This window comes from Leopardus geoffroyi, chromosome E2 (assembly GCF_018350155.1).
Source record: "Leopardus geoffroyi isolate Oge1 chromosome E2, O.geoffroyi_Oge1_pat1.0, whole genome shotgun sequence".
Lineage (NCBI taxonomy): Eukaryota > Metazoa > Chordata > Mammalia > Carnivora > Felidae > Leopardus > Leopardus geoffroyi.
The window spans coordinates 19,694,724-19,708,148 of NC_059335.1; the positions used below are offsets into that span (position 1 = coordinate 19,694,724).

The following is a 13,425-nucleotide window of genomic DNA, read 5'->3' on the forward strand; positions in this document are numbered from 1 at the left end:
GGGCTGGAGCTGGGGAATGGCCGGATCTGATTGCATGTGGCTATTTCCAGACACTCATAATCAATAGGGCTCAGGAGCGAGGCTGCGGGATTACCTGGCCTTTGCAATCAAAACCCACCAGCCTGAACATTTGACCTTCAGCTCCTCAGCTTCCTTTTCAGTCTCTGATGGCTTTTGAAAATCCGTCTGGCAGATCCTGCAATCCACAGTCGTCCAGGGAAACACCACCCCCATCTGCGGATCTGCCACTTCCTGCACAGAGGGCCTGTCCCGTTGTCAGGGCAGCAGACGCCGAGGGGTCTGCCTGCTGCCCGGCCTGTTCCTCACCCTGGGCCTTTTGGGTACAGGGGTAGGGTAGCTTCTCATTTGTTTTCATTTGGAATCTTTGCTGACAAAAGTCCGGGGCCTTTGGATGTGAGAGTGTTTCCCATCATGTCTTGTGAGAATCAGGCTTAGCTGGTGGCAGCTTTGGCTGCCGGGGTGTCTGGGGTCCTCTAAAATTGTCTCCGTAACTCAATACCGGGCAGCCTCAGCGCCCAGAGAGGGTGAGTGACTTTGGGCCTGCGGGGTCTGGGGGTCCCTACTAGAACCTTTGCAGCTTGACCGTGTTCTGCTCATGTTGTCTCCTGGCTGAGACTGTGGCTTGGTATGGGAGACAGTGGGCCTGGTGTGGGGTTTTCAGGGAGGAGGGTGCTTATCCTACTGAGGGCCCTGCCCAGGAGTGGTGAGGGGGAGTTTCGCCCCGGGCTCAGGGCCTCAGGGCCTGAGCCTTGCTCTTTCTGGTATGGGAGCTGATGCGCATGTGCTGTGATGTGTGTGTGGGTGCCAGGGGAGTGGTTGTGGGTGGGTGTGGTTTGGGTGTATGCGGTATGCGGTGTGTATGTGCACGTGTGGGATGGGGTGTGCGGGGGGGTGTGGTAGGGTGTGATGTGGTATGTGTGCATATTGCGGGTTGTGTATGTTGTGAGCGGTTTCTCACAGCTACCGTTCCACACCCTGTACACACACCTGGGTCAGGAGGACTGAGGCCACCTCAGCCCACCTGGTGGCCTCACCCTGTCCCTCCGTCTTCAGGGAGGGGCACTGACAGAGGTGCAGGCCTTCCCGAGGAGGCTGAGGGAGCCCCTTTGGCTCTTACCCCAGGCAGTCCGGGGTTGGGGGAGCCTGATCTCAGGCAGCCCGAGGCCTGGCTAAGCGTTTGCCAGAACCCTTGGGCACCTTTCCCGGGGCTCTGGCTCTGCTGATCACGGGCCTCCTTTTGATCACCTCCGGAGCCCTGGCTCCCCTGATGCCCAGCACTGCCTCACGGCTGTGATCCCCAGGATCAGGAACCTGCACTGCTTTGGAGAGACCTGTTCTCTGACGAGCCACTGGAATGTTGCAGTGGTTGCCGACCCACGTTGGGAGCGAGTGCCAGCGCTGTGCTGTGAGCAGGATGAGAGGCAGCAGCGTTGCGTGTAGCTGAAGGCAGACTCTGGCCGCTGAAATTGATGGCGACTGCTGTAATTTGGTCCTGTTATTTATTCATTAACCGCACACAGGTGGGCAGCTAGCTGGCAAGACCTGTGCTTGGAAATTTCATATTCTGAAGGGTTCCATTGTGTCTACACCACAGGCATTCACTTAATGTCTCCTTCCCACAGGAGGCCCTGCACGGGGCGTGGGTACTCACAGTGTCAACCCTGACCTTGAGTTCTGGGAAAGGCCACCTCTAACTCATGCTGGCCCCGGCTGCTGGTGGTGAAGTCACAAACCGCTTTGAGTGGGGCGCTCTCTCTTCTCTCCTGCCAAAGCCGTCCCTTCCCTTTGAAGGGACAGTTTCTAGGGTGAGGTCAGCTTCTCTGCTGACCCACTCTCCCCTGGTCCAGTGGTTTTTTTTTCTGGATCTGCCATGTGATGGGATCTGGCATGAGCTGCCCCGCTGGACCCCGAACCCCAGACAGGGCAGAGTGCAGGCCCTCCGTGTGGCTGCCGCCAGCCTGGCCCCCAGTGGGTCCTGTAGCTGCCTGCTGACCTCTCTTGCCTGTCCAGCGGGGCTCTTGGAGCAGCCGCTCCTTCCCTGGTCGACCCCACCAAGTCATCACGGCTGAATCTCTGGTGGCTGGCTTGATGCGATGGCCTGGCACACGTCTCCCTTAGGGTGACATTTAAATTATTTTTACTATAATTAGCCTCAAAACATGAAAAACAAGTAGTATTCAAACTTAATTATCTGTGCCCTTTAGGAAAGAATGGCAGGCGAAGTGCCAGAAAAGATGCTTTTCACATTGTATCTGTGAAGTGATCGTTCCTGTTACGAACCAGGCCTGTGGCTCGTCAGTGATTTTGACCCTTGAGGCCCAGTGGGTGCTCAGGACTGTGTCATTCGACTTCTTTGAGGAGGGCAAGGGGCACGTGGTGGGACTGACTCCTGCCCTGCCTTCCTCCCAGATAATCAGGGTGGCGGCAGCAGGCTCTCGTGTGGGCTGGCTGGCCCTGGCTGCTCCTCAGCCCCTGTGGCAAGTGGAGCGGCTTATGGCTGGTAGGCGAGGGGTGGACAGGTGAGCGCACAGCCCTGGGGCCACCCACAGGTCACAGCTACCTCGTGTTTGCCTCGCCATTACGCCTCCTCCTCCCATCTCCCCTGGTTCCGTATCGCGAAGACCTTGACCTCAGGCTGAGTGTGTGGAGATGTTCTCAGGTCTCCAGTCTAGGTCTGTGCTAAAGCCTGACCACCGAGACTCCCAGGCAGGGCAGGCAGGCAGGCACACATTCCCTGGGGTAATGGCTGAGATGCCCACCTGTAGGGAGCATCCCCTGAAAGCAGGCCCTTTGCACTTCCCAAATCTGCTGGGAGTTGGCGTTGGGTCCCTGCCACAGCTGCAAGCGATGAAGTGGCTGGGGACCAGAGGTGGACTGGGGACCTGCTGAGGATGCAGGGCATCCGTCCTGGAGCTGAGACCGAAGCTGGTGCAGTCGCGGGTGGACGTGGTGATGACACTGACGGCCCCACCCCTCCCTTCTGGCATGTGCTTTTGCGCACGGCTGAGAGTGTCACCGCTTCGTAGCCGAGGGTCAGTGAGCTGTCCGCAGTAAGCGGAGAACCGGGGCCTCCCGCATCCAGGTGCCTGTCATCTGTTCCTGCCCCGTAGCTCCTTCAGGTGGTACTGCTGGTGGTGCCAGACTTTGGCCATTTGACGTTTGAGTCCTGACTCAGGCGTGGAAGCTAATGTGACTGGATTGTGCAAATTTAATTAACAGCAAGAGCTTGACACCCAGTGCCCACTTCAGAGAAGCCAAAAGAGAGATAAAGCAAAGAGCATTCTGGGGCACTGAGCGGCTCGCTGCAGTGAGACCGTCATCTCTTCAGTCCTGCTCGCCGTGTGGGGCTGTGAGCTCCTTGCTGATCCCTGAGGCCCACCCATCTGCCCCCCAGGTCCATGCTCTCTGCTTCCTGGCCATGATCTGTCTGGCGCATGCTTGAGTGGAGAGGGAAGCCGTGCAGGGCTCAGGGAGGGTAGTGGGCTTCTGTTTCCCGGGCAGTGACCCTGGTCACTGATGTCTTAAAGGCACATGGAGCTTGCTCTTGGAGGTGGTCATCTCCAAGTCTGGAAGTGTGCTCCCTCCCCTGCCCCCTCTGGGCGTCCCCAGGCACACTGCCCTTGGCACCCTCACCCCCCTGTCATCTGCTCACCCTTGCGAGTCCAGGAAGCACAGTCTGAAAACCATCTGCTGTTTTCTCCCGAGGCCGCTTTCGGATCTAACACTCGATGACTAGAATACCATGTGATCACAGGCAGGCTGGGGGGGTATATCCCCTGTGCTGATGTGGTGCCCAGGCGTGGGATGGCGCAGGATGGCGTGTGTGCGTCAATAGACTTGGCTTGTGACACCCTCCCCTCGTGTGGCTAGTGCTCCACTTCATGTGAGTTCTGTCACCAGCAGTGACATCAACTCACCCACCTGCCGGGAGGCGGGGGGATGGGGGGGTGCTGGCTGGACCATTGACTGTGACCGTGACCATGACTGGGAGCCCTCCGGGAGATGGCCCAACCTCCTCCTTCCTTTGTCTGTCTTCTCATGGCTGATTTTTCAGAGATGATGAGTAAGCTTGAATGTTCTCATCACAATGAGTAATACTGATATTGACTTCTTTAAAATGTTAATTTTAAAACTTTCCTTTAAAGAGGCTCCATGGGGGGCAGCTCCTGGGAGGCAGCTTATTTCATGCCCCAAAGGGTATGCTGGCTGGCTGCCTGGTGGGCTCTTGCTGGTGGTGGAGGGTGAAGTTTGGTCTGCAGATGCTTGCTGCGGGTGGCCAGGGTCACGGGCTCCAAGGACGAGTGGAGGTCAGCTGGGGAGGTCAGGAGAGGCAGACGGTTCAGCATTAAATCTGTGGCCCAGTGCCCCTTGCCATCCGAGTCTGTGCCTGCTCTGTGTCCGGGCGGGAATGGGCCCCGGGGCTTTATGGTCTGGGCTTGAGAGCGGGAAGGCAGCCCGTGCCGAGTGTGGCCAAACCCTGACCCTGGTGTTCTTTGTGCTTCCCTTTGAGGATCCACTCCAAGGAGTATTTCAAGGAGAAGTATGCCGTGGATGACGTCCAGTATGCAGACGAGGTCAGTAGCAGCCGGCTCCTCTCTGTGCAGGTCAGGGCTTCCGTCACCCCTCCGTTCCGGCATCCCCTTCCTCTCGCTGCCATAGCCTGGCTGTGTGTTGTGGGATGCCACCGCCCGGCTGCCAGCCACCTCGGCAGTGCCCACGTTTGCAGAGAGCAGATGGGAAGTGTGTACCTCAGACCTCCCTGAAGGGGAGGTGCCTGGGCGGTGCCCTGACTCGGCAGCTGGAGGCCTCTGTACCTGGGTTGTGGCTGCTGAGCTTCCCAGTGGGAGGACAGCTCTGGGAGGTCTGATCTAAGCGCCCCTCGGGCTCAGCCCGGGGCCTTCACGTGTGGGGAGGTGCTTCCCCACAGACCATTGCCGGCTGCAGATGCTGCTGTCAGAAAAACCCCAGACTTTGAGAGACCTGTGGGTGGGGTGCAGTTGGAGGCCCCCGGATTTAATCTACTTCCCAACGTGGGTGCCCAGGGGTGTCATGTGGCCTGGGTAGGTGAATGACTGTCCTTCTGGGACTCTGCATCTGTCCCGAATCCAGACAGTCACAAGGGGCTGCCCCTGACTTTCATTGCTGATGGGGCAGGACTGGGGCAGAGGTGAGCGCACAGCCGTGCGCCCCCATGGTCTCCTTGGGGGACCAAGGCCTCCAACACTGCAGCCACTGCCAGGTACACAGGGAGGCCTGTATTACAGGCCCCGTGGCCCAAGCACGTCAGTGCCTGCTGCTCCAGGCCTACCGCCAGCCTGGCAGGATTGGCGGGATGGGGCCCTCGCATGCCGATTTCCCCAGACCAAGGTGGCACGTGGACATACATTAAGTGCTGGGGGTCATTGTGGAAGCAGCAGAGGAGCCAGCCAGCCAGCTTGAGTAAATGTTCCAGGGGTGTGTGGGCATCAGAGCTTGCTGGGACCCAGGGCTGAACTCCGTAGCCAGGACACGGTCTGGTGCAGAGGGTGACTGTGGCCCTCGGTGCCTGGTCAGGGGGGCCTTGGTGAAGGAGTGCGGCTTGCACCCATGCGCCCAGGGCCACGGGCACCTGTTTCTGCAGCACCTTCTGCCTGGTTGGGTTGTGGAGAGAGGGTGGCTTTTGATCTTTCTTTTTGTCCTTGGATTTCAATACTGAGTTACTGGGGGGCAACTCATAGCATGTAAAGAGTCGGTTAATACACTTGTGACCTGTTGTATTGATTTCTTTGGGTATAGGATCTCAAATAGCCTGAACATTTACTCACGTGCTCCTAATGAGGTCATTTGCTACTTACCTTGCATCTCTAAGTACCAGGGAGCGAGGGACCCACTCATCCTTCGTTCTGATTTTGTTCCTGACCCTCTCCTTGGCAAGTGCATCCTTCCTGCCTCTATAAACTGCATTTTAACATTATCGTCCTTGGGGACCTTGACCTTTCCAGAAATTTGGAGGGGGCAGCCTGGGACTCACCAAGTCAGAGCATCTCTTCACTGCAGCCTCCCCAGCTGCATTCTGACATTTTTGCTTTTATGGCTGGGGGAAACTCAACTCCGTTTGTACTGTGATCTGGGGGGAGAAGAGTAGAACTGACCTCCAAATGCAGTGAAACAGAGTCTGGAGTGGCGGGACAGGAGAGCCGGTAGTGATAGTGTAGAATTACAGCCCCAGAGAGCAGCTCACTCTGAGTCTGTATGTACAAAGCAGAATATTAAATGAGGTCTTCAGAGGAGTTCAGAGGACAGGATCTCAGGTCCAGGAGCTTTTTCTGTGTCCCATCATCGCTGCTGTCATCGTTAATCAGTACTCTCATCATCACTGTTGCCACTGTGGTTCTTACTGGACACGAGGCTCACTGTTAACAGCTCATCAAATGCTTCACTCTGGGGTGGCACCTGCTGATTCCAGCAACATCCCTTGTGCCCTATCCCATGCAGGCCACAGCCCCTGCCCCATTGCAGAGGAAGCCAAGGCCAAGGTGAAAGGCCCTAACTGTGGGCCCTTAGCCGGGGAAGCAGCAGAGTTAGAGGGCAACCCCAGGACCTTTGGACCCCAGAGACCCTCCACTTCTGCATTTGCCCTGTCAGACAAAGGGGATGACATAGGCTCCCAAGTGACTTCGATTTTCTGTGGCTCGAAATGGAGCCTGACAATATAGACTACTGGATTAAGACACCTGTGCTGGGGGGCCCTTGAGGTGCTTGGGACCTGCTCCATCATAGACGGTGACAGGAAGCCCCTTGGATCAGGAAAGGACTCCTCAGGCCACTTCTATGGTGCCGAGCCCCAACTGGCTTTGGGCAGCCTTGGTTATTTGTGACAAATCACAGATGGGAAGCAGCTCACTTGTCTTTTCTGAAAGAAGGCAGGAAGGCTCGCACCCCAGGCTGTGGCTGGTCACTTGACGTCATGTATAAAATGCAGGCGTCTGATATAGGAAACATGGCTGCCTGGTTCCTTTCATCCCCACAGATGACCTGATGTGAATTATTAGGAAGGTAGAGCAAATGGTGCCTCCCTGAGAACGGGGTGCTCAGGAGAACCTTGGCAAGTGCTTCAAGACATCTCACTCAAGTGCGGTGCAGAGGCTGGCATTCCTCATGGGAGGGCAGCTGCAGGGTGGAGGGCACGTTTCGTGCCCTTGCTCTCCTTTGTGGTGCCGGGCATGTGTTGGGAGGTGCCAGGGTCACTGGCTCAGATGCAGGCCGGATGGATGAAAGAGATACCATTGTGGTGGCACAGAGACAGATGCTGCCTGCCTCTCGGCCTCGGTGTGGAGAGGCATCAGGGAATGGCGGGGTCTGAGGGCAGGGGTGTGGGGGCCCTGTGGGGATGGCTGCTACATCTGGACTGCTGGTCCAGAGTTGCTGGAAACTTCATTTTGTCAGGAGTGGCTGCAAATCCATGTGGTTTGTGATCTTTCCTGATACCTAAATTTTTGAAACAAGTTCATGTTTTTAAATGCATTCCCAGCCACCAAGTTGCACCCCTGTTTTTGACTGCCATGGAAAAGAGTTCATTTTTAAAAGCTCAGATGCTTGCAAGGTCCAGCTCCCTAGAGCAGCGCAGGCTTTCTTACCAGCACCATTTAAGGACTGTCCTGCCCCTTTCTCTGGATCATCACCCATGAAGAGTAGCCTTCAGGCCTGGTTGGGGCCCTGGACATGAAGGCGCATAAGATGTCCTCGGGAAGCCTCTGATTGTCCCCAAGGTGGGGAGGGTCCCTGTGCACAAGGCCCTGCTAAATTCTGTGTGTGCCATCTACCTCGACCTGCCAGAGAGGCCCGGCTGCCCGGGAAATCGATGCTGGCCGTGGTACGAAGCAAGTCAGGGGCATTTAATGGCACTGGTTTGTGAGAGCTGATGGGTCCCCAGTGACCACCGCTCCGTGGAAATGAGGCCCTGTGCTGACAGAGCCGTGCCGTCCCGTGTGCCGGAGCTGCATTTTGAGCTGGCGACACACAGGCGCGTCCTGTCTCCTTCATCGCCAGGCCTGGAATCAGGGTCTGCTGATGAGAATGTACTGCTAATGGGTGTCCATGGGGAAGGGCGGGTGGACCTGCCAGGCTGGGGGAGGTTTTGCAACTGCAAAGGTAACCAGGGCCCGCTCAAGCAGCCGTGGTCGATGAAAGACGCTGCCCTGCCAGAAGTAGCAGACGCCCAGCCTGCTCGGTGTCGGGGCTCGACCCGCCTGCACATCAGGCAGTGCAGAGAGGACTGCTTTCTGCATTATTCCTAACTGGCACGTCCTGAGCCGTTGCCAAGAGAAAAACCGTCAGACCACACATTTGTTATGTGGCTCCCCTCTCCCAAGGACAGTAGCACATACAATCCCCAAGTGCCTGCTTGCTCTCCGGTGCTGCTGCCGTAATTGACGGAATCATTCTGTGCTGATGAATGTAGACCCTTCACATCGACGTGACAACACACCCAGGGGCCTGACATGCACAGCTCTTGTTCTTTTAATGAGTACCCCCCCCCCGCCCCCCACTCCTCCAGGAGGGCCTGCGGGAGTGGCGGGGATTCAGCCAAGCCGTTGGTTTGTGCAGCACAGAGGTGGGCGATTCAGTGTTCAGAGCGGTTCCGAGTCAGAGGGGAGGGTCCGGGTGGGGAGGGAGCCTTGTGCACCGTGGTGGGAAGACGGTTGGTGCACATGTGGAGAGTAACCCGGCCAGTGGCATCAAAAAGGTCAACGTATATGGCGTATATGGCGTTTCACCTAGCAGTCTCACTGGGTCTAATTTTGTTTTTAAGGAAATAAATTTTTAAAGGAATTTATGTTAAGGAAATAAACACGTGTAGAAGAATGTTCCTCAGGCATTACTTATACTGGTTAACCATGAGAAATTGCTTAAGTGTCCAGTGGAGGAATGAGTAAGTAAATCGTGTGCCGTATCTATTGAGAGAGGGCCATGCAGCCGTATGTTCAGCTCCGAGGCTTGCTCTTTTTTAACTGTGAACCTCAACAAATGAGCGAACCCATAGTCTTTCTCATATGTGAAATCTGGACATTTGTAGCACCAGCTTCACGGGTGGCGAAATGAGATGATGTCTGGAGGACTGGCGCAGGCCGTGATCAGGGGCTCATTGGCTGTTTACCATCCCCGGCCGTAGTGACTGGTGGGAGTCACGTGGCTGAAGAGTACTTAATCTCAGGAAATAAGTGAAGTGTGTAACTCCTTATGATCCAAATGTCATTACAGATCTCTGTTTTTATGTGCAGAGGTAAAAAAAAAAAAAAGTCTCTGGGGATGGGATTGTAGGTGTATTTTATCTTCTTATACTTTTCAGTATATTCCAGGTTTTCTCTGGGAGCCTCTCAGTATTAAAAAATCACGTATAGATATACATATGTCAAAACTTATCAAAATGTGCACTTTAAATATGTGCATTATAGAGTATGTCAGTGGTAGCTCAGTAAGGCTGTTTAAGACACAAATCTTCCTCACTCTCGCCCTGTGTCGGGGTGTGAAGGAGTTTAGGGTGGGGGGGGGGTGGCTCAAATGCAGTAGGAGCTACAGTAGCCAAGATGCAGGGCAGACTGAGGAGTGGGGGCCAGGAGAGGGAGAAAGTGCTCCCACTGGGGTGGTTGGCGTTCTTGGGGTACAGATGTCATGGCTAATGCAGGGTGGTAGGTGCTTTGCTGAAGGAATGGGGCAGAAGAGGAGAGAATGAGCGAGCCTGTCTTGGGGGGCCGGAGGGCCTCGGTTCTCAGTACGCACTGATGAGGTGGGGAGGAGGCGCGCCCGGCAGAGGTGAGAGCCCAGGCAAAGGCGTGGAGAGATGGGGTTGCAGGACACGCTCCTTCATGGCGTCGGGGTGCAAAGCAACCAACATGCAGGGGCAAGAGGCCTGCATGGGTCAAGGGGGAGCAGGGATGGAGAGTAGGGATGTAGGATGGGGGACAGAGGGTAGACAGGGTCTAGGAGATGAATAGGGGACAGGGAGGAAAGTGTCTGCCCTGGGGACAGGAGGCTGTTGGGATCAGTGCCTAAGAGCTCTTACGAACAGGTCTTTTAGGCGGGACTGGCAGATGGACAGAGGTGCTGGCCTCGCAGGGTGGGCAGGTCTGGCGGTTTGGAGCCTGGGATGTGTGTGGGGCCTGGAGGTGGGGCAGCATGTGGGAATGTGTGCCATGTTTGGGTTTGAATCCCTGCCAGTTGATAGCCGTGTGGCTTTCAGAAGTCCCTTGGCCTCTGTGAGCTTCAGAGTCCTCAGCGGCAGGATGGGGACAGCAACGTCACTGCCCGTTTTAACACTGTGCTCCATAAATGTGAGCCGCCATGATTAAGTAATGGTGGTGTATCATCTCCATCGAACGTCTTCACGGTTGCTCAAAAGTGGATTTTTCTTTCTGACCTTTCAGATTGCCAGTGTCCTGACATCACAAGGCCCCTCTGTGCTCCTCACTTTGGTAAGTGGCTGGTATCCAGGGACCGGACACCACGGGGAAGGGTTTCGGGGAGCTGCCTGTCCCAGCAGAGGCATAGGGGAGGATTGAGAACCTAGAGGAATGGTCATCGGTGACACAGAGCGACACCTTCTCATCCGGGGTGGCTGAACGTGTCCAGGGTCACAACCTCAATTCTCCCGTGTCCCTGGGATGTGCTGTGTTCTGGCAGAAGGCCGCTGTGACAAGATACCTACTCTAAGGGTTAAAATAAAACCCAGCCGGAGAATGTATTTGTGTCAGGCTGAGCTCCTGGAATCCGTGGATGTAGAATATCAATGTGCTTCCACCCTGTGTCTCCTCCATTGTTAATAGGATTTTAAAGATGCACCTGTGGCATCTGCCCACGAGGTTGCTGGGCTTGTGGCATCAGATTTAGAATCGGGTACACTGAATGACCAAGGGCCTGCCACAGCCTGAGGGTGGGGTGGGGTGCATGGCTGGCCCCTGGTACCACATGGGGTGGGGTGGGGTAGGGAGCATGGTGGGTCCTTAGTACCACGTGGGGCAGGGTGTGTGGTGGGTCCCTGGTGCCACCTGGGGCTGGGTGGGGTGCGCGATGGGCCTGTGGTGCCTTAAATAGGGCTGTGGGGGCACTGGGGCTGCGGAGTGGCTCAGAGAAGAAGACTGCTGTCTTGCGCTTTTTTGACCTTGGGGAGTTTCAAATATGGAGAGTGTACAACCCTTCTTCCCTCCCAAAGTGACCTTTCTCTCCCTTGTTAATCGGTCCTTCTTCAGAAATGGTTCTTCTTGCTTATTTATTTATTTATTTACTTGAGCCCTTCACATGTTCTCTTTGTTCCGCTCTGCTCTTTTGATGGCCAAGAAGGAAGATTCCGTGAGATGGTTGTGGTCAGAGACGGTCCGGTGTGTTTTCTCTGGGGGCCGTTATTAAACATCGGCCTGCGGTTCCTGGGGGCAGAGGGTGGGTCAGAAGGCCTTGTCTCTGTGGGGATGGCACACTCTTCTCTGAGTCCCTTGGTCTGTCTCCTGTCCTTTCCACCTGGAGTCTCCTTACAGCTAGAGAAAGAAGAGATGTAGTGCAGCTTCCTCGTGTCACCGGGGAGGGCCTGTCATGCCTGAGTTGGGTCCTACCTGCATCTCGGGAGGGCTGGATCTGACAGTGCTGTTTGGACCCCGTTAGCGGGGAGCGTGTGTACACATATGTGTGTGAGGGAGATGAGGCCGGCCCGGGAGAGCAGATCGGTGGTGGAGCCTGGTCCTGTCGCCCCCATCTGTGCCTGCACAGCCTGAGCTGGTTTCGGCAAAGTGATCTGATAAAGGAGGCTCCTGTGCCCCGGGGACACTGTTTGTGTGGCCCCTTCCTCCTTTTTCAAGCTGCGGCAGAGAAAGGAACTGCCTGCCTTTGTGGGGAGGGGGAGGTTGGCTGGGAGCTACCTGACAGGCAGGAAGGGATGGATATGTTTGCCGGGCAGGGGTGGGGGCTCTAGGTTCTTCCCCAGTCCTAAGGCTGGATGGAGGAGGCAGGCACTCCCACGCAGGCTGTGGGGACCTGCGCCGTGGCCTCGTGTGACGAGTCTACCCTTAACGCTCCCTCTGTCTCTGCAGCGTGGTGTCAACACCGACAGCGGCAGTGTCTGCAGGGAGGCCTCCTTCGAGGGCATCAGCAGGTGAGTCCTGGGGCCCCCAGAATGGTGTCCGTCCTGCCCCCCTCACATCTCACCAGCAGGCCTTGCCCTGTCTACAAACTAGACATAAAGTACGTGAACAGGAAGAGGCTAAGGAGTTAGTTGGGCATTTTGAGGAAATGTTTAGAAAATAATCTGCCGAAAATCACTTCAACTTCTTCTCTGTTGAGCTCCATAATGCAAGTGCAGACCTGCCCAGGCTTGGGGAGCACACACAGGCGGGGGCCTGCTCTCCCTCTGGACACCTGCTCTGAGCTCTGTGGTCTTTGCTCTTCTCAGCCCCTTCTTATTCTTGGCTGCTAACCTCTCCCAGACTGAGTCCCCTGCTGCCCCAGTCTCAGGGACCCCCTTACCTGCCCTTACTCCCCCATTTAGCTCCAGGAAGAGTCTTCAATCCCTGCTTCCCCTCCTGGACCTCTCCGGGCAGGAAGGCAGATGTGGGGCCCAGAGAGAGCACTTTGCCCTCCTTGTCCCCTTCACGCCAAGGCCCCTGGAGAGTGCCACCTGCTAGCTGTGCTGTGTCCCTGGGCCGGCTCGTGCCTGGCCCTGGGGCGTCTGTGGGGCCCCAGGCTGCAGCAGAGGAGCCCTTGAATGGAGGCACCTGTTCCTACAGGCTGCTGAGTGTGGACAGCTCCCAGCCTTGCTCCTGGGCCTCCATTCCTAGCTCCTCCCCCACTGGAGCCTAACTCTGCACCACTGCCACCGCGTCCTGTCGTCCTTTGGTGGACTGAGGCGGTGACAGAGGAAGTGCCTTATAATTATGTATGAGCCTGAGCCACAGGGAGTTTGTGTGGCTGTGTGATATAGGGGTGATTAGGAAGGATTATGAGCTCATAAATATGTATCACTCCCCCAATGATCAGAGCAATGGGACGGGGGCGGGTATCAGGTTTGCTTCTCATTGCTCAAATCCCTGCGTCCTCCTGGGAGTTTCCTCAGAACGGCCACGCCACGCGCTCGCTCTCTGAAATGCTGGCTGTGGAGCTGCCATTTCTCCCCAGGCCCCGGAGGGGGAGGTGTGGGGCCCAGCCCACCGTGGCCTATCCTGGGCCCAGCCTCCCCCGGTCCCCCAGCACTGTGGACGTGCCGCTGCCCTGCTCACCCATCTTGACCAACACCAACGTCTGTGTTCCCGTGGGCTGGCCCCTCCAGCTTCTCATCGGTCTCTGCCTGGTGGGGAAGGCCCTGAGTGGGAGCAGGGAGCCCTGGTGATCACCTCACTGACTGGTGCTATGAACTAAACAGAGCTTGCCCTCTGAGCCTCAGCT

At 56.4% G+C, this 13,425-nt stretch overlaps 1 protein-coding gene across 2 annotated transcripts in view; it reads left to right on the forward strand.

Annotated features, from left to right (window-relative positions):
* The window catches only part of PEPD (peptidase D), a 111,590-nt gene that overhangs the window by 14,279 nt on the left and 83,886 nt on the right, over positions 1-13,425 (forward strand). For both annotated transcript variants that reach the window (XM_045442523.1, XM_045442522.1), the window contains exons 4-6: positions 4,532-4,595; positions 10,425-10,472; positions 12,078-12,139. In XM_045442523.1, the coding sequence (XP_045298479.1) occupies positions 4,532-4,595; positions 10,425-10,472; positions 12,078-12,139 (174 nt within the window). The remainder of the gene's footprint in view (positions 1-4,531; positions 4,596-10,424; positions 10,473-12,077; positions 12,140-13,425) is intronic.